The sequence below is a fragment of the Geotrypetes seraphini genome, chromosome 6, assembly GCF_902459505.1.
Source record: "Geotrypetes seraphini chromosome 6, aGeoSer1.1, whole genome shotgun sequence".
Lineage (NCBI taxonomy): Eukaryota > Metazoa > Chordata > Amphibia > Gymnophiona > Dermophiidae > Geotrypetes > Geotrypetes seraphini.
The window spans coordinates 114846533-114874007 of NC_047089.1; the positions used below are offsets into that span (position 1 = coordinate 114846533).

Consider the following 27475-nt stretch of genomic DNA (forward strand, 5'->3'; position numbering starts at 1 on the left):
CAGTTTTTCCCAGAGTTGCACCTGACATACTATACTTATGTTCCTTATTTTTTCTGCCTAAGTGCATCACTTTGCATTTTTCCACATTAAACTTCATCTGCCATTTATCTTCCCAATTCTCCAATCGGCTTAAGTCACTCTGGAGTTCCTCACTGTCCTTCGGCGATTTGATGGCCCGGCATAGCTTTGTGTCATCTTCAAACTTGATGATCTCACTGGATGTTCCATCCTCTAGGTCATTGATGAAAATATTAAATAAGATGGGCCCAAGTACCGAGCTAGTCACATTTTCCCAGTCTGAGAACTTCCCATTTATGCCCACTCTCTGCCTTCTGTTCTCCAGCCATTTGCCTATCCATCTTAGTATATCTCCTTCTATTCCATGGCCCTGCAGTTTCCTGAGGAGTCTTACGTGTGGAACTTTGTCGAACGCCTTCTGAAAATCCAAGTATATAATATCCACCAGTTCTCCATTATCAATTTGTCTGTCCACTGTCTCAAAAAATTGAAGTAGGTTCGTCAAACATGACTTCCCTTTCCTGAATCCATGTTGGCTGGCTTTCATCAGGTTGTGTGTGTCTAGGTGTTGGGTTTTGCTATCCTTGATCAGCACCTCAACCATCTTCCCAGGGACCGACGTGAGACTCATAGGTCTATAGTTGCCCAGTACTCCTCTTGATCCTTTTTTGAATATCGGCGTGACATTCGTTATCTTCCAATCGTCTGCCCTGTTTTGATTGACAGGTTGGCAAGTTTTTGCAATAGTTCCACTTTTAGCTCTTTCAAGACTCTCGGATGAATTCTGTCGGTCCAGGAGATTTGTCGCTTTTGAGTTTGTCGATCTGCATCTGCTTCAAAGTACTATACGGCCTGACCCCCAAGTACATAACGGACCTTTTCGCATTTTCTAATAACAAACTCAAGAGAAACACACACCCAAAACTCATTTCCCCTCCAGTTAGAGGCTGCAAAATGAAAAAACACCACGAACACCTTCTCTCTCACCAAGCAGTCCTATGGAGCAAAGACCTAGACCAACTGCTTTCGCCCACTACATACGGGGAATTCAGGAAATGCCTAAAAACATACCTGTTCCAGAAATACCTAAACAATTGACCCGCTCTCCCTCTCCCTCCCCCCTCCCTATTTCACCTGAACTTACAGCACTGTTATAAATATAATCTGTTATCTTCATCTTATCGTAACTTTACGTTGCTATTTATCCCCAACAGGTCCTGTGGGACATTACCTACTAAAATGTACATATTATATTTTTGCTCAGCAAATTGTATTTCTATACTATTGTCTCCTGAGGTCTCTGATCTCTGTATTTCCTCTGAATATCTACCTATTGTATTTTGCTGAATGTCCAACACTCTTGATTGTAAACCGCCTAGAAGTCGCAAGATTGTGACGGTATAGAAGAATAAAGTTATTACTATTTGGTCCAAGTCCACTTTTACTGTGGTAAGGTTGTCCTCTGTTACTCCTTTGAACACTTTCACTGCTTCTGGAATTGTTACAGTGTCTTCCTTTGTACAGACAGATGCAAAGAATGAATTTAATCTGTCTGCGATTTGTTTGTCTTCCTTGATGTACCCTTTCCTTCCCTGGTCGTCCAGCGGTCCCACTGCCTCTTTTGCGGGTTTTCTCCCTTTCACGTACCTGAAGAAGGGCTTGAAGTTTTTGGCCTCCTGCGCTATTTTCTCCTCATAGTCCTTTTTGGCATCCCTCACCGCCCTGTGACACTTCTTCTGATCACCCTTGTGTTTGTTCCAATACTTGGCGGCAATTCATTTTTTCTGTCACAGCCCCTCAAACATGGAACTCACTCCCTATTTACTTAAGGGAAGAACACAACTTGGATAGATTTAAGAGCAAATTAAAAAGCTTTCTTTTTAAGGATGCATTCGATAATTAGTAAGCTCTTCTAATGGCATTATTTCAACTGTATTTTATAGCTTCTCAGAAGTACATTGATCTTTCCTTTCCTTTTGTTTTTTCCTTTGAATGTCTTATTTACTATCAAATAACTTGTATTTCCTTTCCCTATCTTTCCTTGTGTTTTAATATGTTTGTAATGTTAGTTTATAATATGTTTTGCAAGACTTAGTTTTTGTCATTTATTTTGTTATCCCCTAAATTTTGTAATTTTATTGATATGTACATCACTTTGAATTCTGATTAAGCGATCAATCAAGGCAGTCTTATTTCAACTTAAAAATAACTTAAGGAAATATTTCTTAACAAGGAATTGTGGGTGCATAGAATATATACTACTCGTGTTTAAGCCCGTTAGATTAACGGGTGCTAGAATAGATGTGCAGACTTAATAGTTAAAAAATTTTACTGAAAACTTGCCGTGAGATCTTTAATTATCCATTGTACGGTTGTTTTATTTTAAGTTTTTAGATTTATCCTATTTGTTGTTGCATGTTGTGGGCTTAATAAATATTTGGTGTCCCATTTTTTCAGCAGATCTGTGTGCCACTGGGGCATGTAGGTACAGTTTTAAAAATTGAAAGTTTCTGAAAAATATCTTATTTTTGTGATATCAGTCTCTCCCGAAACACTTATTTTATTCAAAAATGCTCTACCCTCCCCAACTAACTATGCATATAAACATGTAAACATGTAGACCAAAGCCTCAATTATCTAAAACCTACGTCAAATGAACATAACACTCATACTTCCCAGACAACATAAGAAACTCTGAGTAACTCAAGGGTGTAAAGCAGTGGTTCCCAAACCTGTCCTGGGGGACCCCCAGCCAGTTAGGTTTTCAAGATATCCCTAATGAATATGCATGAGAGAGATTTGCATACCTGTCACTTCCATTATATGCAAATCTCTCTCATGCATATTCATTAGGGATATCTTGAAAACCTGACTGGCTGGGGGTCCCCCAGGACAGGTTTGGGAACCACTGGTGTAAAAGGAATGCTTGGGTCTGTCTCATTGGCTGCTGTATGTCTGTCTGTGTTTTTTTTGCTGTCTGTCTCCTTGGCTGCTGTATGTCTGCCTCTTTTTTTTCCGTCTTTCTCTTTGGCTGCTGTTTGGTTGTCTGGGTTGTTTTTTTTTTTTTTTTTGCTGTCTGTCTTCTTGGCCACTTTCTGTATTTCGTAATTTTGGTCTCTCTCCTTGTCCTTTGTTTTGGTGTCTGTCTCCTTGGCTGCTGTATGTGTGGGGGTTTTTCCCTGTGTGTCTCTCTCTCATTGTCCACTGGGTTTTTTTTTTCCCCTTTAAATCTGTCTCTCTAGCCCCCGTGTCCTGTGTGTGTCGTTGACTGCCACCTTCTGTCTATCTCCTTGACCACTGTTGTCCTTCTGTGTATTGGTTTTTTTTTTTGTATGTCGCTCTTTCCTTGTCCCCTGTTTATTTTTTTTTCCTTTCAATCTGTCTCTCTAGCCCCCTGTCCTTCTGTGTATGGTTATTTTTGTGTGTGTGTCGCTCTCTCCTTGTACCCTGTTTATTTATTTTTCTTTCAGTCTGTCTCTCTAGCCCCCCTGTCCTTCTGTGTGTCTATTTTTTCTGTGTGTCTCTCTCTCCCTTGTCCACTTTTATTATTATTTTTCTTTCAATCTGTCTCTCTAGCCCCCTGTCCTTCTGTGTGTTTTTGTTTTTACTGTCACCTTTTGTCTATCTCTTTGGCCGCTGTCTGTATTTCTTTATTTTGGTATCTCTTCTTGCCCGCTGTATGTCTGTCTGTTTTTTGTTTTGGTGTCTGTCTCTTTGGCTGTTGTATGTGTGTCTGTTTTTTTTATTTTCTGTGTGTGTCTCTCTCCTTGTCCACTGTTTTTTTTTTCTTTCAATCCGTCTCTCTAGCCCCCTGTCCTTCTGTATGTGTCTTTGTCTGCCATCTATCTGTGTTTGAGTGTTTGTGTGACATATTTCTGTCAGTATGTCAATATTAAGGTTGGTTTTTGTTTTTTTTTTCTTTCAATGTTTCTCCCTGGCCCCCTGTCCTTTTGTGTGTGTGTGTGGAGATGTCAGGGGGATGTCATGTGTGTATAGATATCAGGGCCTGTTGGGGGAATATGCCCCTTCTCTCACCTATCTTTTTTTTATATATAATCACGAAAGTTGCACAGAGTAAGCCTTTTGAAGTAAAAGTATTCAATCAGCACAGAGTGACTTGTGTAGGGTAAACCGCCACTTGACACTCGTTTGAAAGCGAAAGTTCGCGCTCCGAATGTGCCCTCGCACAAAATTGTTATGCCGACCGTAGAACGCACCTGCTATTACCCGGATGGGATCATGAAACTTGCTTGTGCTTTGCAATAACAGGAGGTGGAGGCACACGTGCTGCTGGGTACATCCCCGTTGAAGCAGAAGGCTTAATTGGATCACTTTAACAACGGCTCCCTTAGTTCCTTTGCAGAAGCTCATGCAATGGATTCAAACCACACTCATGGAAGGTCAATTCGCATTGCCCTTCAGAACTCCCCCACCTCTGCTAACCCGCACCCCGGTCTGTCCCACAGGATGCCCCTGGCAATCCCGGCCCACAATAGCCGGCCCGGACCCAAGGCAGAGGAGACACCGGAACACCAACAATGCAACAGGTACTCTAATGATGCTGGATGGAGTGAAAAAGTTGGAAATAGGAAAGGTAAAAGGAGAAATGGGAATATGGGTAGGTAAAAAGAAGGGAGAAAGGCTATTGCTGGACAGGGGGGGAGGTAAAAAGAAGGGAGAAGGGCTAATGCTGGACAGGGGGAGAGACAGAAAGAAAGACAGAAAGAAAGGAGGGCAGGGAGAGAGAAAGAAAGATAGACATACAAAAAGAAAAAAATGGCTAAGTCTACACATCTATTCTAGCACCCGTTAATGTAACGGACTACAAAAATAGTATTAAAATAAAAGGAAAAGGTACAAGAGAAAACATCCGGGAAGTTGGGTTATCTGGAATAAGCCTCTTTTAAAATGTCAAAAGCGTGTAACCTGTACTGTGGCTGCCATCTAACCAAGCAATGAAAATAATCTAAGACTCTGGTTTTTATCTGATCATAAGGTAGAACACAATCTATTAATTTGTAAATATTTGTCACAATGGATTTAAACTAGGAAACAAATAAAATTTGTAATGGAGACTTTCTTGAGTGAGATTTTTCTTATTCACACTTGATTAGTTTATTTCCTTTTTGTATAAATACAGGTAAAATTTGGGCTCACAACACTATTTTAAAATTTCATAACAAAATTCATCAGCGCATTTCAAGTGATATTCATTTTGAATTTCTGGAATATGGAATCTACTAAAGTTATACAAAACCCATGTGTTACTCCTTTCACTTACCACTGCAATCTGCATCTAAATTCTCACTGATATTCTAGCATTCTATAACCATCCTCCATATTCCATAAAGCTAAACACATGGTTACACGTAACTAGAAGAGTTATGAACGACTGAATTACCCTTTCTGGTGGGCAAACCTATGTTCCAGTTACAAGTATGAAAGAATGAATGCGGAATGTTTGGGAAATAGTAATGCATTCAAAATGATGTGGAGCCCATTGACTACATTTATGAAGTCACAATAACTGTCATGTATCTTTCCTTTTATTTGACTTCCTTACACATCCAGGGTGGATGGGTGGGTTGAGGGGAATGTATAATTGTTTGCCATACTTAATTATCTATATTATTGAAATTAAATATGTACTTCTATTAATTATGGGTGGGGGGTGGAGAAAATGATTGTTTTTTGAATTATTTGTGTATTTAAAGTGCGTTCTGTGTAGTGTTTATGTTTAAATTCATTTGAAAATTAATAATAATTTATAAAAAAAAAAAAAAGGAAAGAAAAGCTAAACACATCAGTAAGTACCTTTCCTTGTGATATAAGAATTCCTCGTAGAGTATCAAATCCAATTGAAGGTCCCTGTCCAGTCTCATCAAGATGTCCCTCCAGGTCAAACATAGGAATGCATGGACAAAATAATTCAGAAATATAATGCAACAGTAACAGTCTATTCCTCAATCCAATTATTGGTATTTCTTGTAGATGGTTATATTCCATGGGAACCTATAAAAAATTAGCTGTACTGAGACATTTCAAACCATCATCATAAAACAATATTTTAGGTGAAAAATAATCTAGTAGGTAGAGCGAAGAACAATAAACCAGGAAAACTAGGTTTCAAATTCCACATTTCCCACTGCACTCATTGTTACCTTCAGGAAGTCAGTTGGTCTTCTGTTGCTGTAAGTAACAATATACATTGAAGGCTCTATAGTAAAGGGAATTATTGTAACTGGATCATAATAATGCTATAAGTCCACTTTAACCTTTACTGGAAAAGGTGGCTAAACAATCTAAATTTACTTTTCTTTCCATACATAAATAAGAGAAAACTCAAGACCCATCACTAAGGGATAAAGGAGCCATACAGATAGAGATTAGGTACTTCCTATTCATATCTTTTCTAATAGACAGAAGTCTCATTCTGGACAAATGGGTATCATGTACTTATCACACAGGCTATATGCTGGAAATGAAGATGGAAAGCTGACAGGATTGACGGTCCAGTCTAGAGGAGGTGTGTAGGCAGATTGATAGGCTTAAGAGCGATAAATCCCGGGACTGGATGGCATCCATCCGAAGGTCATCAAGGAACTGAAAGGGACCATAGCAGAACTGCTTCAACTAATAGCCAATCTGTCAATCAAATCGGGAAAGATTCCAGAAGACTGGAAGGTGGCGAATGTTACGCCGATCTTCAAGAAAGGTTCGAGGGGAGATCTTGTAAACTACAGACCTGTGAGTCTGACCTTGGTACCGGGAAAGATGGTAGAGTCACTAATAAAGGACAGCCATCATTGATCACTTTGACAGACACGGGCTGATGAGGACCAGTCAGCATGGTTTTAGCAAAGGCAGATCATGTTTGACAAACTTGCTGCACTTCTTTGAGGGAGTAAAAAGGACAGATAGACAAGGGCGATCCGGTCGACATTGTATATCTGGATTTTCAGAAGGCATTTGACAAGGTTCCACATGAACGACTACTTCGGAAAATTGCGAGCCTGGAATCGAGGGTGAAATACTCACGTGGATTAAAAACTGGCTGGAGCAAAGGAAACAGAGAGTGGGGGTAAATGGCCAATATTTGGACCGGAAGAGTGTCACCAGTGGGGTACTGCAGGGCTCGGTGCTTGGACCTGTGCTCTACAACATCTTTATAAACGATCTGGACATTGGTACGACGAGTGAGGTGATTAAATTTGCGGACGATACGAAGTTGTTCAGAATAGTGAAGACACAGGGGGATTGCAAAGACCTGTAACGTGACATAATCAGGCTCAAGGAAATGGGCGTCGACATGGCAGATGAAGTTCAACGTGGATAAGTGTAAAGTGTTGCATGTTGGTAACAAAAATCTCATGCATGAATACAGGATTTCCGGGGCGGGTACTTGGAGAGACCTCCAGGAAAGAGACTTGGGAGTTTCTGATTGACAAGTCGATGAACCCTCTGCGCAATGTTCGGCGGCAGTGAAAAGGGCGAACAGAATGCTAGGAATGATAAAGAAAGGGGATCACGAACAGATCAGAGAAGGTTATCATGCCGCTGTACTCGGCCATGGTGCGCCCTCACCTGGAGTACTGGGTCCAGCACTGGTCGTCGTACATGAAGAAGGACATGGTACTACTTGAAAGAGTCCAGGGGAGAGCGAATTAAGATGGTTAAGGAGCTGGAGAAGTTGCCGTACAGTGAAATATTAGAGAAACTGGGCCTTTTCTCCCTTGAACAGAGGAGATTGAGAGGGGACATGATCGAAACATTCAAGGTACTGAAGGGAATAGACAGTAGATAAAGACAGATTGTTCACCCTCTCCAAGGTAGGGAGAACGAGAGGGCACTTTCTAAAATTGAAAGGGGATAGATTCCGTACGATCCAGAGAGTGATAGAAAACTGGAACGCTCTTCTGGAGTTTGTCATAAGGGAAAACACCCTCCAGGGATTCAAGATAAGGAAGACAAGTTCCTGCTGAACCAGAGCGTACTCATGTAGGGCTAGTCTCAGTTAGGGCACTGGTCTTTGACCAGAGGGCCGCCTTGTGAGCGGACTGCTGGGCATGATGGACCACTGGTCTGAACCAGCAGCAGCAATTCTTATGTTCATATGCCAGTCTGGAGCCACCAGAATGGAAGATTAAGTTTCCATCTTCGATAATCTTCTTTCTGTTAGTTCCTGGAGGATTCAGTACGATAGGTGTTCAATTCCTTCCCGCAATCCAGGAGTTACAGAAATCCTGAGCACATGCTCCTCCCATCTTAGAGAGACAGTGAGAGCCTCCTGCAGTTCAGTTTCTAAAGCCAAGCAACATACCTGAACAAATCCATGACAAGGAAAGGGATACTGGGGAAGCGCCCCAGCAATATAAACATTTCTGAACTGGTCTGCTCTGCAAAACATGAAAATAAGCAATAATCTGGCTCAGAGGCAGCACAGAAAACCACTTAGGAACAATGTAAAACTAATCTGCTGTGTGCAACACCCACCCACATAAAAACAGCCTTCAACAATATGTTTACTCAAAGAAGAGCAAACTCCCCAAAGGATCCATCTACTGGCTGGAAGATCTTCAAACCTGTAAGGAGAATAGCTGAGGCAGAAAAAAGGCAATTCAGAACAACTGAGCTTACACATAGAGGGTGAGCCATAATGAATCCTCCAGGGACTAACAGAAAGAAGATTATCGAAGGTGCGTACCTAGTCTTCCATTTAGTTACGTTTCTTCCAGATTCAGTATGCTAGGTGATGTACCAAAGCAATGGCAGTGTCTAGAGAGGGACAGAAGAGCCTACCTGCAGCACTAAGGTCCCAAAAGTGGCATCAAAGCGAGCTGCCACATCCACCTGGTAAAATCGGGTAAAGGTATGAAGAGAGGACCAAGTAGCCACCCTGCAAATTTCATCTGGATGAATTGCACAAGATTCAGCCCATGAAGCAGTAACACTTCTAGTTGACTGGGCCTTAAAGAAAGATGGCGGCTGCTTGCCATGGCTGATATGACGCGGAAATGACCATACAAATCCATCAAGCGATCAAGGTCACCACACCAGCAAACCACATCAAGGTGGAGCATTGAGGACAAAGAGATGATCAGACAGCCGAAAATCATTAGTCTTCTCCAAATAGTGGAGCAAGACTCTCTTGCCATCCAGCTTGTACAAAATCTGATCCTTTCGCTCAAGAGCCTGCAAAATGAAACATAGGCAAAACAAACCTCCTAGTTGACATGGAAAGCAGAAAACCACCTTCGGTAGAAAGGAAGGAACAGTACGGAGAATAATTCCCACGTCTGTGATTTGCAGAAACCGTTCCCCTGCACGAAAGAGCTAGAAGCTCCAAAATATGCCGTGCCGAGACAATGGCGACCAGAAAGACAGCCTTGATTGTTAGATCAAAAAAAGTAACATCCTTTAATGGCTTGATAGGGGCTTCCACAAAATCCTGTAGAATGATGTTAAGATTCCATGAAGGGAAAGGATGACGCAAGGGAGGCTGCAAACAAAGCACTCCTCCTCAGAAACTGGGTAACATCTGGATGAACAGTAAGCAAACTAGAGCCCCTGTATGCCCTGAATCACAAAAAGTCCAGCTATCTGAACTTTAAGGGAGGCCACCGCTAAACCCTTATCTAAACCTGCCTGAAGAAGGCCAGGAACAGTGAAATGGGAGCCCACTCAGGCTCCATGTGGTCCTTATCACACTACTGTTGGAAAGCTTTTTAGGCTGGAGGGACTCTACAGCTCAGAAGACCCATTACCTGACTACTCGATTACCCCACGGGAAGAGAGGGCCATTGAGGAACAGGTCAGGGAACTTGAGAAGTTCATCGAGGACGCCTACAGAAGAGCAGAAGAACAGGAATCCCGAGCAACACACATACACCGGAGGATGCACGAAGCGGAGGACACGAACTATCCGGCACCATGGAAGAAGGATCCCAGGGAGAGCACTCGCAGGAAGAAGAGGCAGGAACCTACCAGCACCTAGAGAGAGAAGAAATGAGATCCACCATGGACACTGATCTGCGACCACAGCGGAGACTGAAAGAAGGGAAATCTGCAATCCTGGTGGGAGACTCGATCTTGAGACAGGTGGACAGTCACATAGCAGGAGGGAGAGAGGATCGGCTGGTGACCTGTCTCCCAGGAGCAAGAACCAAGGACATTACCAACAGAATTGACAGGATCCTGGAAGGAGCAGAGACAGAAGAGACGGCAGTTATTGTCCACGTCGGGATAAATGATGTCACCAGGAGAGACTACAGCAGGAAGGCACTCACCGAACAATTCAAGATCTTGGGAGGGAAGCTGAAGATGAGGACTCGGAGGATAGCGTTCTCGGAGATCCTACCAGTACTGAGGGCAGATGTGAAGAGGCAGACGGAACTACAATCAATCAATGCATGGCTGAGGAGATGGTGTGAGGAAGAGGGATTTCACTTCGTGAGGAACTGGACGACGTTCTGGGGCAAGAACAAGCTCTACAGGAAAGATGGACTACACCTGAGCATGGCGGGAACTAGACTACTAGCAGGCAACGTCAAGAGAGGAATAGAGCAAGCTTTAAACTGAGAGGAAGGGGAAAGCCGACAGTCGACCAGGTGTTGATGATTCGGAAGACAGTATCCGATACTGAGTGGGAAAAGTGCTGGGAAGATACCATGTACGTCAAGCAAGCAACGGAATACCGAAGGAGCCAGACAAATCAGGAAAGGGACAGGAGAAATCTACTACATGGGGAAGAAAATAAGGGCCAAGGAGAAGGGAATGAATGTAAAGAGGAAAAATACCACGCACCACAGGGGGAGGACAAGAGAGACAATAAGCAAAAGTCTGTAGAACGAAAAGAGGACGGATCAAATGATAAATTGCAAGGGAAAATAACAAGAAAACAAAACTATCGAGACTTAAACTATATGTACACTAATGCAAGAAGCCTGGGGAACAAAATGGGAGAACTTGAAACCAGGGCCAAAGATGAAAATCTAGACATCATAGCAATCACGGAAACTTGGTGGAACGAGGACAACAAATGGGACACAGCACTACCAGGGTACAAGCTATAACGAAGAGACAGGATACACCAGAAAGGAGGAGGAATAGCACTTTATGTAAGGGACACCATTCAATCGACCGGAGTGGACACAGCAACAACAAATGGCCATTTGGAATCAATATGGGTTAAAATACCAGGAAGAAAGGAAACCGAACTAAAGATGGGACTGTACTACCGCCCACCCGGGCAATCAGAAGCAATGGATGAAGAACTGAGAGACGAGTTGAGGCGAGAATGTAAAAACGCAAACACCATAGTTATGGGAGATTTCAATTACCCGGGGATTGACTGGAGACATGGAGCTTCAAAATGTTCAAAGGAATCGGAGTTCCTAGAGGCTGTGCGGGACTGCTACTTGGAACAGCTTGTCAAGGAGCCAACGCGAGGGACAGCTATTCTGGATTTAATCCTCAATGGACTGGGAGGACCTGCCCAAGAAGTAGTAGGACCTTTAGGGAACAGTGACCACCACACTATCCAATTCAAAGTGGAACTAAGTATGCCAAAGGGGAGGAGAACCATTGTAACAACATTCAACTTCAGGAAAGGGAACTATGATGCCATGAGACAAATGGTAAAGAGAAAACTCAGGAACAGCTCCAGAAAGTCACAGACGGTAGACCAAGCCTGGACCTTATTCAAGGACACGGTGAACGAGGCACAAAACCGGTATATACCCAGATTTAGAAAAGGGTACAGAAAGAATCAAGCAAAAGACCCAGCATGGTTAACCAAAGAAGTTAAGAAGGTAGTAAGAGATAAGAAAATATCCTTCAGGATGTGGAAAAAGGACAAAACCTAGGAAAATTGGAAAGAGCACAGGAAGCACCAAAGAGAATGTCACCGCGCAGTCAGAAAAGCAAAGAGAGAGTATGAAGAGAGACTTGCAAAGGAGGCACGGAACTTTAAACCTTTCTTCCGATATGTGAAAGGGAAACAGCCGGCAAGGGAGGAGGTGGGACCCCTGGACGAGGGGGACAGGAAAGGAGTAGTAAAGGAGGAAAAAGAAGTAGCGGACAGATTAAACATGTTATTCTCGTCGGTCTTCACAAAGGAGGACACATCCAATGTACCAGAACCGGAAAAATTATTTAAGGGGGACCAAGAGGATAAACTATCGTGCATGGAGGTAAGCCTCGAAGATGTACTCAAACAGATAGACAAGCTAAAAACTGACAAATCTCCGGGCCCGGACAGAATCCACCCAAGAATACTAAAAGAACTTAGAGACGAAATAGCGGAGTTACTGCAGCAGATTTGCAACCTATCCTTAAAAACGGGGGTAATACCAGAGGACTGGAGGATAGCAAATGTTACACCTATCTTCAAGAAGGGATCCTGAGGCGACCCGGAGAATTACAGACTGGTCAGCTTAACCTCAGTTCCGGGGAAGATGGCTGAAGTGATAATTAAGGACAGTATCAATGAGCATATAGAAAGAAATAAGCTGATGAGAACAAGCCAGCATGGTTTCTGTACTGGAAGATCTTGCCAAACAAACCTGCTGCACTTCTTCGAAGGGATAAGCGGACATTTGGACAAAGGCAACCCCATAGACATAGTATACCTGGACTTCCAGAAAGCCTTTGACAAAGTACCTCACAAGCGCCTACTAAGGAAACTGTGGAACCACGGGGTGGAAGGAGACATACACAGATGGATCGGAAACTGGCTGGCGAACAGGAAGCAGAGGGTAGGAGTAAAGGGATACTATTCTGACTAGAAAGGGGTCACGAGTGGGATCCCACAGGGGTCGGTGCTGGGACCACTGCTATTCAATATATTTATTAATGACCTGGAAACAGGGACAAAGTGCGAAGTTGTTAAATTTGCAGATGACACGAAACTCTCCAGTAAGGTTAGATCTGTAGAGGAATGTAAAGAACTTCAAATGGACCTGAACAGACTGAGTGAGTGGACAAATAAATGGCAGATGAGCTTCAATGTAGAAAAATGTAAAGTTATGCACATAGGGAAAGGGAACCCGATGTACAACTACACAATGGGGGGGATGGTACTGGGGGAAGGCAACCTAGAAAAGGACTTGGGGGTTTTGGTAGATAGAACAATGAAGCCAACGGCACAGTGCGCTGCGGCCTCAAAAAAAGGCAAACAGAATGTTGGGCATTATCAAAAAAGGTATCACTACCAGAACCAAGGAAGTTATCCTCCCGCTGTATAGGGCAATGGTGCGACCGCATCTGGAGTACTGCGTTCAGTACTGGTCGCCGTACCTTAAGAAGGATATGGCGATTCTCGAGAGGGTCCAGAGGAGAGCGACAAAAATGATAAAGGGCATGGAAAACCTCTCATATGCTGAGAGGCTGGAGAATCTGGGGCTCTTCTCCCTGGAAAAGCGGAGAGTTAGAGGGGATATGATAGAAACTCATAAGATCATGAAGGGTATAGTGAAGGTAGAGAGGGACAGATTCTTCAGACTAGCAGGGGCAGCAAAAACTAGAGGGCACTCAAAAAAATTGAAGGGAGATAGGTTCAGAACAAATGCTAGGAAGTTCTTCTTCACGCAGAGGGTGGTGAACACCTGGAATACGCTGCCAGAGGAGGTGGTAGAGCAGAGTACGACTTTGGGGTTGAAAAGGGGATTGGATGAGTTCATGAAGGAAAAGGGGATCCAAGGGTACAAATAGAGGGTTACTATACAGTACAGAAGGCTGTAAAGTAATAGAGTAGTAGAGTAATAGATCACTACAGGTCAATGACCTGGGGGGCCACCGGGGGAGCGGACTGCTGGGCATGATGAACCTATGGTCTGACTCAGCAGAGGCAATGCTTATGTGCTTATGTGCTTAAGCCATAGTTGAGGGTTTCTTGGACTTCAAATGCGTTGAGATGACCACATCTGAATAACCGCGCCTCATCAAGGCTGAGCACTCAAGAGTAAGACCAAATCACTGTGGGTTCACCATGGGCACTGGACCCTACCCCTGACTGAGAAAATTGTGATAAAGAGAAGAGCTGAAGAGGGAGTTTGAGCTTCCGGTCCCCCTGAAGGTGAATGAGATCCGTAAAGTTTAAAAAATAGTGATTTGGGGTTTGGGGAGGTGGGAAACCTGAACCCTACCCTCCGAACCTCTCAAAAATTAGTTTTAGAGTTTCACAGACCACTCCCGAAGTTCCCATATGAAATAATGGAGATGTACTCACAGTCTCTGAAGTACCTGCCTGTTAGCTCTGTATTAGAGAATGACACGGGGAAAAAATTTGTCCCAGTCACTACCCCGTCCCTGCAACCACCATCCCTGTCATTCATCTGTCGGAATCATTGATGCTGTCAAGGCTAACTCAATGCATCACATATTTTTCTGATGTTGAACAAAGTGAAAAGATGCACTGGTATCATATGACCCTACGTGCAGCAGGATATCAAAGTGTTGATACCTGAAGAAGTATTACGCTTCAGAATTGACAGCATCGATGAAAGGCAGCCAGCGAGAGACTTGCTGCCTGAAATGCCCACAACGCTGTGGAAGATATCGATGTATGAAGAGGATGCACCAGTACTGGATGCTGCTAGCTGGTACTAAAGGTGCAGCAGGTGTCGAAATGTGGTTGCCTCAATAGGCTATGTGCTTCAGAAATGACAGCCTGCATTATAAAAAGATGGTGCCAATTAGAGGCATGCATCAAGAGACTCAATGCTAGATATGCCATGATGCTAGTTGATGTCAATGTCCACCAGTACCAACACAAATCGGTACCACAGAAAAGTCCAAGTTGCTGGAAATTTGACTCCAGGCCTAAGTTTTCCTAAAAGAAAATATATATTGAGAAGAAAAACAATGGGTACTTTGTTGTTTTGGTTTTTTTTAAAGCCCTGGACTCAGAACCAACAGGAGAGGATGATACCAAGGCAGAATAAAAAGAAGACTGAAAAGCCTTCAATGCTGTTGGCAGGGGCAAAAGATTTAAAATATCCGAAAAGTCCGTTCACCAAGAAAATTAAATGAAAAGAAAAGTAACAGTAAAATATGAAGAAAATTGAAGCGGGAAGGCAACTCAAGGGAATGAATACATCTTCTTCACTCCACGGAAAATGAACAACTGATGACCTCGCAAGCCGGGCAGGAAGGCACTCACACATGTGATGTAGGCAGTCTCAAAGCTTTGCTAAAGTTTAAAGTGACAGTACACTTTACCACTGTCCATACTGGGCTCCTTGTGAGAATATGCTGGCTGCTTGGCTAAGGATAACACAGGTACACACCTGCGGAAAGTGGGGCACAAACTTTGGACACAGAATGGAAGGAGGAAGGGAGGGAGAGGGATGCATTGGAACATGGAACAAGGAGGACCCTCGTTCATAACTGCGGATCCAACTTAAGTTTGTAATCTGGGAACTGCCTGTAATAATAATAATAATATAAAGGACAAAAGGCCCTTACATGGCAGCTTTGACCTCTGCAGTGGTAGCTAAGGCTTTCAGAACTTAGGATTTTTGAACTTAGGCATTTTGAACTTAGGCATTTTGAACTTAGGATTTTTAACGAGCAGGAGTGACTTAGGGATTGCTCCTGTTTGGATGGGATTTTTCTCTGGGGGAGGATTGGAAAAGCTACTGATGTGAGATCAGAATAAATATTAGTATGTAAGAGGGAGATCGGAAGGGGAGTTTGCCTTTTACAGAGGCACTTATAAGTACCTCAGGGCATGCTGACATTTACATATATTTTTCCATATCCAAATGCATTTCCCTTGTAATTGGGGAATGTTGTTGTCAGGTGCCATTGACTCGTGCTTGAGTCTTAGCAACTTGATGAATTGTGGATCTAAAAAGAAATCGGTTTTGTGCTAGTCCGGAAAGGTCCTCCAGTGTTAACCCCATGGTTGTTTTCAACATGTCCAGCCATCTGATTGCATGTCACCCTCTTCGCTTGGTTCCTTCGATCTTCCCAAACATGATGTCCTTTTCCAGTGATCTCTCTCTTCTGATGGTGAGACCAAAATAAGACAGTTGTAACTTCATCATTTGGGCTTTGAGTTACATAGCCGATTTGATCTCTTTCAGAATAGATTTGTTAGTTCTTCTGGCGGTCCATGGAACACCTAAAATCCTTCTATAGCACCAAAGCACAAATGAGAATCTTCTTTCTGTCTTGTTTCTGTAGTGTCCAGTTTTCACATCCATAACTGACCACTGAGAAAATGAGTGTGTGGACAAATCTGATTTTCATTTGGAGTGTTACCTCCTTGCCTCTGAATACTTTGTTGAGAGCCTTCATTGAAGAGCGACCAAGTGCTATTCTGTGGAGTATTTCCTTCCTGCTAATTCCTTCTTTGTTCACATAAGAGCCCCGGAGATTGAAATAAGTTACAACTTCTATTCTATTGCCTTTAAGCTTAAAATCTTCATCATTTTCCATGTTCATGTTCCAAATTTGCTTTTCTGAAGTGGTTTCACCATACAGATTAAACAGGTAAGCTGACCCGATGCATCCTTGCCTGATGCCACATTTTATTGGAAACCAATCAGTGTTGTCGTATTCAGTTATCGCTGCAGTTTTTTAATTTTTCATATATGCTCTCTATCAGCTGAATTATGTGTTTGGGTATTCCCATTTGCACTAGAATTCCCCACAGTTTATTGTGATCCACACAGTCAAAAGCTTTGCTGTAGTCAATGAAGCAAAGGTATAGGGTTTTTTTTGGGGTAGTCTTTGCTCTTCTGCAATATCCATCTAACATTGGCAATAATGTCTCTTGTTCCTTGACCTTTTCTGAAACCAGCCTGCTCAACGTATGATTGGAGCCTTCATTGTATTATTTTCAGCAATATTTTGCTGGCATGTAGAATTAATGCAATTGTTCTGTAGTCGTTACAGTCCTTGGTGTCCCTTTCTTCGGTATAGGTATGAACAGTGATCTTCTCCAATCGGTAGGCCATGTTTTTTCTTTCCAAATCTGTTGACACAGTCAAATGAGGACCATGATAGCACCTTCTGAGCCTGTTATTAATTCAACTTTAATATTGTCAATACCAGGTGACTTGTTTTTTGATAAAGCTTTAATCGCTGCTATGACTTCTTCTTTAAAATATCTGGTTCTTCAGCTTCCGTTGCCATTTCAATTTCCCCAATATTATCCTCATTGCCTTGTTTGTATAAATATTCCGTATATTATTTCTATCTCTTTCTAATGATTTCTGGATTATTCAATGGTGTCTTTAAGCTTTCTAAATCAAGGTTGGAATTTCTGCCGCAATCTCCTGAAAAGCTAATCTGGCTTTCAAATTTACATGTTCTGATTCAATTTTCTGACAAATATTCTTTGCCTTGTCGAACTTGACGTTGAAACACCCAGGAAGCAATCTGCAGCAGCATACCCCTGGAGAGGGACTGCGGAAGGAGCCATGCTGGCCCAGGCCTCCAGAGGATAGGAAAGACTTGTCTGGAACGTGGCTGTCTGAGGAGTCCATCAAGCGAGCAAAGCGTACTGGAGATAGTGCAAGTACGCCCTTGCTCAAGACACCACATCTATTGTGGCCATCATGGACCTCAATACTTGAAGATACTGTAGTTCCATGCCATGGAGCTGTCTTGTCTTGGAGACCAGAAATCTGAGAGCACAACTTCAGTCTGCGTGCCTCTGGACGATCGACACGGCCTGTTACAGTGTCAAACACCACACCCAAGTATGCCAGGGACTGTGCCAGTATCAAATAGCTCTTCCTGTAAGCCATAATCCATTCTAGCTTCTCCAGGACCTGGATCACCCGGATCATCTGGTCCAGCATGTGCTGACTCTCAGAGAATGAGCAGGTTCTAATCAGCCGGTCGTCCAAGTAATAATAATAATAATACTTTATTTTTCTATACCGCCATAGTCAGACAACTTCTAGGCAGTTCACATCGAAAGAAGGCTGGACATTCAGTGAATTACAAATGCATGAGGGAGAATGTTACAGAAGAAAAGGGTAGTAAGGGGAGGAAAAGTGAGAGGGGGGTAAGGGGAGGGAAGTGAGAGGGGTTGCCTGTAAGATTGCTTCGGGTTTGTAGAGGGAAAAGCGTGGTGAGCGAAGATCGGTCTGTTTAGGTGATGAATTTGTCAAAAAGAGTAGTTTTGATTGATTTTCGGAAAGCGTTGTAGGGGTGGACCTGCAGCCCCATCTTCCGTAAGTGGGCTGCCATGACCACCATCAGAGCTGAAAATTGGCAATGATTCTCCAGAGCCTGAAACTGCAGGGTGGTGAGAAAATGGAATATGCAAGTAAGCCTCTGTAAGATCCAGAGAGGCTAGGAATTCTCCTGGGACCACTGCCCCTATGACACATCACATTAGCTCCTGCAAAAGCGCGGGATTTGGAGCGCTGCTTTGATATGTGTAAGGTCTAGGATGGGCCTCCAATCATCGGAGCCTTTCTCTGGCACAATAAAGCATATGGAGTATCTGTCCGAGCCCAAGTCTTCGGGTGGTACCAGTTCTATGACCAGAATGTCCAACAAGAATTGTACAATGGCCTGCACCTTGACCACCTTCTCTGGGTGCTCCGCAGGAGCCCACAAATCAATCTGTCAGAAGTCAAGCAAATTCCAGCTTGAAGCCAGTCTGAATAATCTACAGAATCCACCAGTCAGACGTAAGTTGAATCCAGGCCTGCAGGATCACTGAAAGCCTGCCCTGCCTCGTTCCCAACCGAAATCTTTGCGAAGCGACTTGGCGGAGAAAAAAAAAAGAAAGAAAGAAGCCTTCCAACACCTCCCTCCAGCTACCAGGTCCTGCCCTGCGTGCCCCACCAGCAGGTGCGGGAGCCTGATGCCGACAGCCTGCCCTGAGCGCTCCTGCCTCCTGCTCTGCAAGATCTCCCCCGAAGCCCTGAAAGGGCAAGCGGATAAGTATATGCATGTCTAGCCAACTTAAGTACTGGCATGTCTAAATAACATTTTAAGTATTTGCATGACTTAAGTACTGGCATGCCTGAATAACATTTTAAGTACTTGCATGACTCCAGCCAATCGGTTTGCATGTCTCTAGTCAGCCTGGACAACTTAAGTACTGACTTAATTAGACAACACATTATATATCTGCTTGCCCCCAACTAACTCTAAGCTATACTAAGTTCTTGCTTGTCTGGTTAAACCAACAACTGAATTCCAATAAGTACTGACAGGGTCAGCCTTCTTCCAACTCCAATTCCATCTTTTTCACCAGCTCAGTGAGGGGTAGAGAAATCAACCCTCCCCACCCCCCATCTTCACAGATCATAGCTTGCCCCAAACCCACTCGATCAGCACGCTTCTAGTTCCTTTCTCTCTATCTCCTCCTCCTAAACACTGGGCCAACATGACCGACCCTACAGGAAAGCTTATTGCCCTCCTCCTTCTCTACTTGCTTGGCACAAGAAATTGGATCTCAAGAGCCTTAGCATTCTCATGGGATAGAACCTACTTCTCATGGGATAGAATCACTGGGCCTGAAAAATCACTTCACCCCCCTCGTGTCCTCCACGATTGCATGGAATCTGGCCCCTTCCCTATCTCCATGGTTAATGCCATCCGCCACTCCTCCAGACCATCGCACAAAAGAAAACGACTCCTAAAAAACTTTAAAACTACTTTACCTAAAAACTATCGTCCTATAGCCAATCTACCCTTAGTCTCTAAACTTACGGAAAAAATTATTCACTCACAACTAACAGATTTCTTCGAGAAAACCCATGTTCTTCATCCATGTCAAACCGGTTTTCGCTCTTCACACTCCACAGAACTATCTCTACTAGGACTTATGTCAACCATACACTACTACCATGATCATCAGAAATCTACTATTCTAATCTCTCTCGACCTGTCTGCAGCCTTTGACACTATCGATCATTCCCTTCTTCTCTCCAGATTAAAAGACTGCGGTATTACAGGTTGTGCCCTTTCTTGGTTCATATCCTATTTTCACGAACGATGCTCCAAAGTTCAAGCAAAAAATGAAACTGCTTCCACCATACCACAAACATTCGGAATCCCACAAGGTTCAATCTTATCTCCTTTACTCTTCAACATATTTCTATCTCCGCTTCTTACTTTGGCGCAATCTATAGGATTTACAATCTACGCTTATGCCGACGACATACAACTCCTTCACCCAATCAATACTACTAACATTTTAGACATAACAGAAATAAATAATAAATTAAACATCATAAGTGACTGGTTATATTTAAACAAACTCTCACTTAATATTGATAAATCTTGCGGGCTTCTTCTTCCTATCAAAACATCTGAATCATTATTAGGAACAATCTCAATCAAATCTCTACCATTACAAATGCTAACTAAAATAAAACTCCTTGGTGTTATCTTCGATAGAGAGCTTTCTTTTCACGACCACATAAGTTCGATCGTAAAAATCTGCTTTTTTAAACTTCGTATTATTCGATCACTCTGTCCTATCCTAGATACTGACTCAATCAACATCTTGACTCATTCCCTAGTCATTTCCCACCTAGACTACTGTAACTCCCTCCTTAACGGACTCCCTCAAAAAGAACTACGACGACTGCAATTAATACAAAATTCTGCAATAAAATTAATATACATAAAAGGTAAATTTGAACATGTTACTCCTCTTCTTAAAAAGAGGCCCATTGGCTCCCCATCACTCATCGCATCACTTACAAAATCATCTTACTTTCCTTTAAAATTAAACTTTTCCATCAACCACTATTCCTTGATAAACTACTAATTCCACAATGTTCCCCTCGTACTTTAAGATCCACTGACCAAAAACTCCTTTTTATTCCTTCCTTAAAATAATTCTATTACACCTGAAAAACCAATTTTGCAGTAACTGCACCCACACTATGGAACTCTCTCCCACAATATTTACGGGACGAACAAAATCTAATCAAATTCAAGACTGGCTTAAAGACTTTCTTATTTCAAGATGCTTTCGATTGAACCTAAATCACTCTTTTTCATCTCTCAAGTCTTTCTCTGTTTTGTTTCTCTCTCTCCCTTTTTCTGCCTCTTACTGCGAGTAAGTACTTGCCTCAACAATGCTACCCTATCCCTCACGTTCTATCCCCTCCCCACTTCCTCCTTCTTTACTAAATTATGTAATTTCTCCCCTCCTTCCCTTATTTTCCTCACCTTCCAGTTTGTCTAGTCTATGTCATTTACGTTCACTTTATTTTATAACATTTTTAGCCTCTACAAAACATTGTTAACCGGCCAGACATTTGCTTGATGGTCGGGATATTAAAAACTAATAAACTTGGAAACTTGGTACAACGTGCTGAGACCTCACCACCTTCGGAACATCACACTATTTCCGGCGCTTATCTGAACATTCGTTTGGTTAGGAACAAAGCCCAATTGGTCAAAGACTGGCTCGAAGAAACCCACCTACATATCCTACTCTTAACTGAAACATGGCTAACTTTCGATCTGGATGCTATCAAAGGTGATCTACTACCTCCAAATTACAAAATTATTCCTCTCTCTCCTTCAATGATCACCTCAACTCTTTGATAAAAAAATGCTTTTTTTGTCTTCATATGTTGAGGAAAGTGAGATCCTGCTTTCATCATTCTCACTTTATCGTCCTCATTCAATCTACCATCCTCTCTAGACTGGACTACTGCAATTCCATCTATATAAGCCTATCTAAGAAAAACCTCCATAGACTTCAGCTAATTCAGAACGCCGTGGCCAAGCTTATTTTCGCAAAAGGCAAGTTCGATCATGTCTCCCCACTCCTCTCCAAGCTTCACTGGCTCCCAGTATACTCCAGAGTCCTTTTTTTTTTTTTTGAAATATATTTTATTGAGCAAATCAAGAAAAAACACAGAACACAACAAAAGGCAGCCGTGCCAAAAGAGCAATAAGACATCACGGCAAACCCTAAGTACAAGGCATCAACTAAGAATACAACAGTCACACAGTGCCATAAAGAATCAAGTGCTCAGAAAAGATTTTACAAATATCACCCCAAAGATACCCAACCTACCCAGTCAGCCCCCCCCCCCCCATGTGGATGGCACAACAAGAAGAATGATGTCAGAAAAAACACAGGTATGTATGAGTGAGTGAGGAAACAAGCAACAAGCGCCAGAGAGCAGAATAGAATAGAAAGAAAGAGGTGCTGTCCCCCATATCCTATGAGTTAAGCAGTAAACTCCTAGAACGGTGCGGCAAAGCCGTCCAATAAGCCTCCCAAATCTCCTGGAAACAATCCCAACTACGGGGAACCTTACCGGACACAGCCCGGCGCTCCAGCAAGGCCAATTCAAAGAGTGAACGTTGCCATTGTACCACCGTTGGGATAGCCTGCTCCCGCCAGCACACTAAAATCGCCCGTTTGGCCAGTAAGAAAGCTTTCTGGACAAACAAACGGTGCCCTCTGGGCAGAGATCCCATCCCATCCCATCCAGGACATAAAAAAGAGCAATCAAAGGAGAACAAACTGGCAAATTCGGCAGGAACGAACGAAGATAAGACCAAACCCGAGACCAAAACCGCTGTATACAGGAGCAGGTCCAAAACATATGCCCCAACGTGGCTCCAGGAGAGGCACACTTAGGGCAAGTATCCTTGTCAGCGAAACCTGCTCGAAAGGCTCAAACTGGTGAAATGAAAGCTCTATGCAACAACTTATATTCCTGCTCCCAATGAATCATACTCCAAGAAACAGCCGCAATGCTGCCAAAACCATAGAAAAGCACATCCGGCGAGATGTCACTCTGCATGTCCTGGCTCTAGGCGCGTGCCAAGTGACCAGTCTGAGTATCAGGACACAAGGTCAGTAAGGTCGAGATATAATAGCTCAACTTAGGGGCCACCGGTTCCCATAAAGCCAGACACCGACCCAAGCGATCAGCACTGTGAGCTGTCACCCCCAATGTGTCTAGGCCGGAGATATAATGACGCACCTGAAAGTACCCGAACATATCAACAGTGTCAAGGTCGGATAAGGACTGAAGTTCCGAGGGGGTAAGCAGGCACCCCTGCTCATGTAGAAGGTCCCCCACTCTTTTAATGCCTCTGGCATACCAAATACTAAAAGTGCGAGTCTCCGAACCCGGAGTAAAATCCAGATTTCCTACCAAGGGAAGAAACGGTGTCTCACCAGAGTTCAAAGAAAACTTCCTACACAAGAGTTTCCATCCCCAGCGCATATAGGCCCAAACAACATGAGTCCATATAGGCAGGGGCAAACGGATAGAAGGAGCATGAAGGAGAATACAACTCCGCCACCGGTCCCAACAAATCCTTTTCTAGTGGATAATTTAGGGCAACCGAACTTTCAAGACACCAATCACGGAGAACCCTCAGCCCACAGGCCAAATTATAAAGCTGAAGATCAAGCAGACCAAATCCACCCATAGAGAGAGGTAACATTAACACATGAAGTGGTAGGCGAGGCCTTCTGCCACCCCACAAAAAGGTCCGCATCGCTTTATACAAAACATCCAAATCCCTACATTTCAGCCATAAGGGTAAGGTCTGTAGAAGATACAACCATCAAGGCACCAGCATCATATTATACAAATAGATATGCCCGGACAAAGAGAGAGGGAGTGCACCCCAAAGACGTAGGAGCTCAACCGTTTTTTTTAAGTAAGGGCCCCATATTAGCCTCATAAAACTGATTCAGAGCTGAAGGTACATAGACCCCTAAATATTTAACCTGGAGAGGTGTCGCTCTCAGTGGAAAAATAGGCCACACCGCATCGATATCAAGATGTAAAGCCATAGCCTCCGATTTAGAGACATTAAGCTTCAATCCAGAGAGCTCCCCAAAACTATGAAAGAGATCCAATAAAGGACCTAGAACCTTCTTCGGGTCTGTAAGGATAACCATAATGTCGTCAGCAAAAGCCATGCAGCGGATCGACGAGCCGCCCACTGCCACCCCTGAGAGATCCGGATGATGCCGAAGCCGGATCAATAAAGGCTCCAAAAACAAAATGTATAAAAGTGGGGACAACGGGCAACCCTACCTAGTCCCCCTCTCCAGTCGAAATACTGAGGAGGGAAACCATTAACTAGCACCGCTGCCGCCGGGTTGGAATACAAGGTTCGTAAGGCCTGCATGAAGAACCCCGAGATCCCATATCTAGCCAATAACGGAAAAAGAAAGGCTCATTCGACCCGATCAAATGCCTTCTCCGAGTCAAAACTAATGACCAGAGAAGGAATTCGATGGTAGTCACAATGTACCATAGCCAACAAAAGTTTACATACATTATGTCCCGCCTGCCTGCCCGACACAAAACCGACCTGATCCTCCTGTCTCAAGGTGGGTAAATAAGGAGCCAGGCGGTCTGCTAACAATTTGGCCAGTATTTTTAAGTCCACATTAATAAGGGAAATAGGGCGGTAGGACTCGACCAGGCTATGGTCCTTTCCCAGCTTAGGCAGAACTGTAATAAGAGCCTGATTAGCCAGCTCGGGAAAGGAGCCATGTTCAATGGCCTGATTAAAATAGCGACAAAGTGGGTCCACAATGTAGCCACTAAGAAGCCTGAAAAATTCACCACTGAACCCATCGGGTCCTGGAGATTTACCCAGGGGAAGCCTCTTCACAACACCTAGAACCTCTTCCCGAGAAATAGGGAGGTTCAAAACCTCACTAGCGGCAGCCGGCAAGATGGGTAATGCCAGAAAATTAAGGAAGTCCTCAATCAACTGAGCCTTATCCACGACCTCTGCCGTGTATAGTGTTTGATAATATTGAACAAAAAGGGCCTCCAGCTGCGATTGCTGAGTCACAAGCTGTCCCGGAGCAGAGCGCAGGGAAGAGATCAAAGTAGGACCTCTCCAACCCTTAGTCAAATTGGCAAGCATTCGGCCAGGCCTATTACCAAACCTATGAAATTTATATTTGGAATGAAATAAAGAATTACGCGCCCCGCTCATGCAATAAGGTATTGAAAGCCGTCTGGGCAGTATAAAAGTCATGCCGATGTTGTGTGGTGAGAGAACGAATAAACAACTGATGGCTGAGTTTAACCTTCCGTTCCAAATCCAAAATCTTAGAAGCTAAAATCATACGCTTACGGGAGCTATATTCTATAATGGCCCCCCGCAACACCGCCTTAGCTGTACTCCAAAAAAGGTCCCCATCCTCCACATGCTCCCCATTGAATGAAACAAAATCTCTCCAGGACTTGATGAGAAAGGAGGAAAAATCGGGGTCATGATAAAGAGCTGCAGGAAATCTCCATCTATATCCACCCCCCTGATTCCACCCCCCCCCCCCCTAGCAGCAGGTCAAGCCATATCGGAGCATGGTCCGAAATAGCCAAGGCCCCAATAGACGCCCCAGAGACACAGTGAAAAGAAGAACGGGAAAGGAGAGTATAGTCAATCCTAGCAGATGTGTAATGTACCTTAGAAATATGAGTGAAATCACGGTCCCCAGGATGTAGAGTACGCCACACATCCACCAGATCCAGGGTCTGTATAAAAGACTGCAGTCCATTATCAGATCTAGGGGAAGTGCGTGAAGACCCCCCAGAACAATCCAGACTGGAGTCAAGTACAGAATTAAAGTCCCCCAAAAGAACCAGAGGAGCAGAGAACTGAGATTGTAAAGGGAGAAGAGTACCCAAAAGCCTTTTGAAATAGGAACGCTGTGCACATTAGGAGCATAGACAGAGGCTAGGAGTACCCACTGTTGATGGAGCATACCCTGAACCAACACATAGCGTCCCTCTGGGTCAGAAATGACCTTGGTCATAGTAAAAGGTACAGACTTATGAATAAGAAGAGCCACCCCTGCCTTAGCTTTGGATGAGGAGGCATGATAACACTGACCAACCCACGAACGCTTGAGTTTAGCATGCTCAAGCGAAGAGAGTTTAGTCTCCTGTAAACCAGCAATGTCTGCCTGATGGCGGGCCAGACACTGAAGGATCTTTGCTCGTTTAACTGGGGAGTTTATCCCGGAAACATTCCATGAGACACAGCGAAGTCCCCTCTTAGCTCTCACGGGCACCTGCGGAAAGGATTAGCAAGCAGAATAAACAAAAACTGCTGCCAGGGCGCCCAGCCCTCACCCTAGCAGACACACCACAAACACTCACTCACCCAAGAATCAAACACATCCACATCCCCCCCCCCCACAGACCCCCGCCCCCAACCTTCCCAACCTCCCCTTCCTCCACCCATCCCCCCCCTGAGTCAAATCACCATCCACTATGCCAAACAGATCGAGGGTGCCCCCATGCCAATAGCTCCCCCTCCCCCCCACATATGCAAACCCGGCATACTAGGAACCAAATAAAACAGAACAGTGAAAAAAACCAGAAACAGAACGGCAAATGTACAGGGTAACAGTAGGCAGACCTATGTTCCATGCCCAGAAATGCTCAGGCTATGAAGATGCCAGCCTCGTGTCCCCTACATGTCTCCAGTCCCCCTTATGCCACCCGTGAAACAGAAACTCCCAGGCAGTAGGAGGGCAAGAGCCGGAAAACGAAGAACACATAGGCACAGTCCGCCGGGGCAACTCAGGCCAAGCCATCCGGGGACGGGAACCACTGCAGCAATTGTGCCTGAGCCGCCTCACACGTGTCAAACACATGCGGCTGTCCCTGGTAAAGCACACGAAGCCTGGCCGGGAACTGTAGAGTAAAACGAACATCCCTGTCCATCAGCTTCTTGCAAACAGGAGAGAACCCTCTCCTGAGGGATGCCACCTTGACAGAATAATCTTGGAAAACAAGGATCCTCTGATTCTGGAACGTAAGATCTTTCTTCTTGCGGTAGGATTTCATAATCTGGTCTTTAATGGCAAAGTTAAGCAGGCGCAGGATGACAATGCGCGGTCTTGCAGCACCATCTACCTTCCTACCCAGCCGGTGGGCCCGCTCAATCCGCACAGGGCCTAAAGCAGCTGTATCCAAGAGATCAGACGAAAGCCACTTCTCCAGGACAGTAGCCAAAGTAGCATCAGGCACCACTTCAGGTATGCCCACGAGGCGCAAGTTGTTCCGACGGGAACGGTTCTCCAGATCATCAATCTTGTCCGTGCAAGCAGACACCTGGGAGCACAGCGTAGCAAGCTCACATTGCACTGCATTCAGAGAGTCCTCTGCTGAGCTCACCCGCTGTTCCACCTCCGTCACTCTGCTGTTAAACGCATGCACTGCTGTGGACAAAGTCGCTAAGGTCTCTGTAACCGTGTCTAATCTCGTGCCCAACGCTGAGACCACTGCCGCTGTAATTTTGGACACCAGCGGTTCAGTAACAGGGTCAGAGTCCTCGGCCCCACCTGCCATTTTTTCCTCTGCTGAAGCCTGGGCCTTCCCACGTGTCCCGTCCTTCTTAGCACTTTTGGTGGACATAACGGCTCCGTTTTTTCAGACAAACTTGTCCATAAAGGGAAGCAAGGTCACTTGCTCCAAATCGGGTCGCGAACCAAAGCAGAAAATAGTTCAAA

The 27475-nt window shown here is 44.1% G+C and overlaps 1 protein-coding gene across 1 annotated transcript in view; it reads right to left on the bottom strand.

The window, feature by feature from the left end:
* LOC117362951 (E3 ubiquitin-protein ligase HERC2-like) overlaps positions 1 to 6026 on the bottom strand; it is a 193712-nt gene extending 187686 nt beyond the window's left edge. Inside the window, exon 1 of the mRNA XM_033950040.1 lies at positions 5833 to 6026. Within this exon, the coding sequence (XP_033805931.1) occupies positions 5833 to 6024 (192 nt within the window). The 5' untranslated portion in view covers positions 6025 to 6026. The remainder of the gene's footprint in view (positions 1 to 5832) is intronic.
* Between the last annotated feature and the right edge of the window lie 21449 nt (positions 6027 to 27475).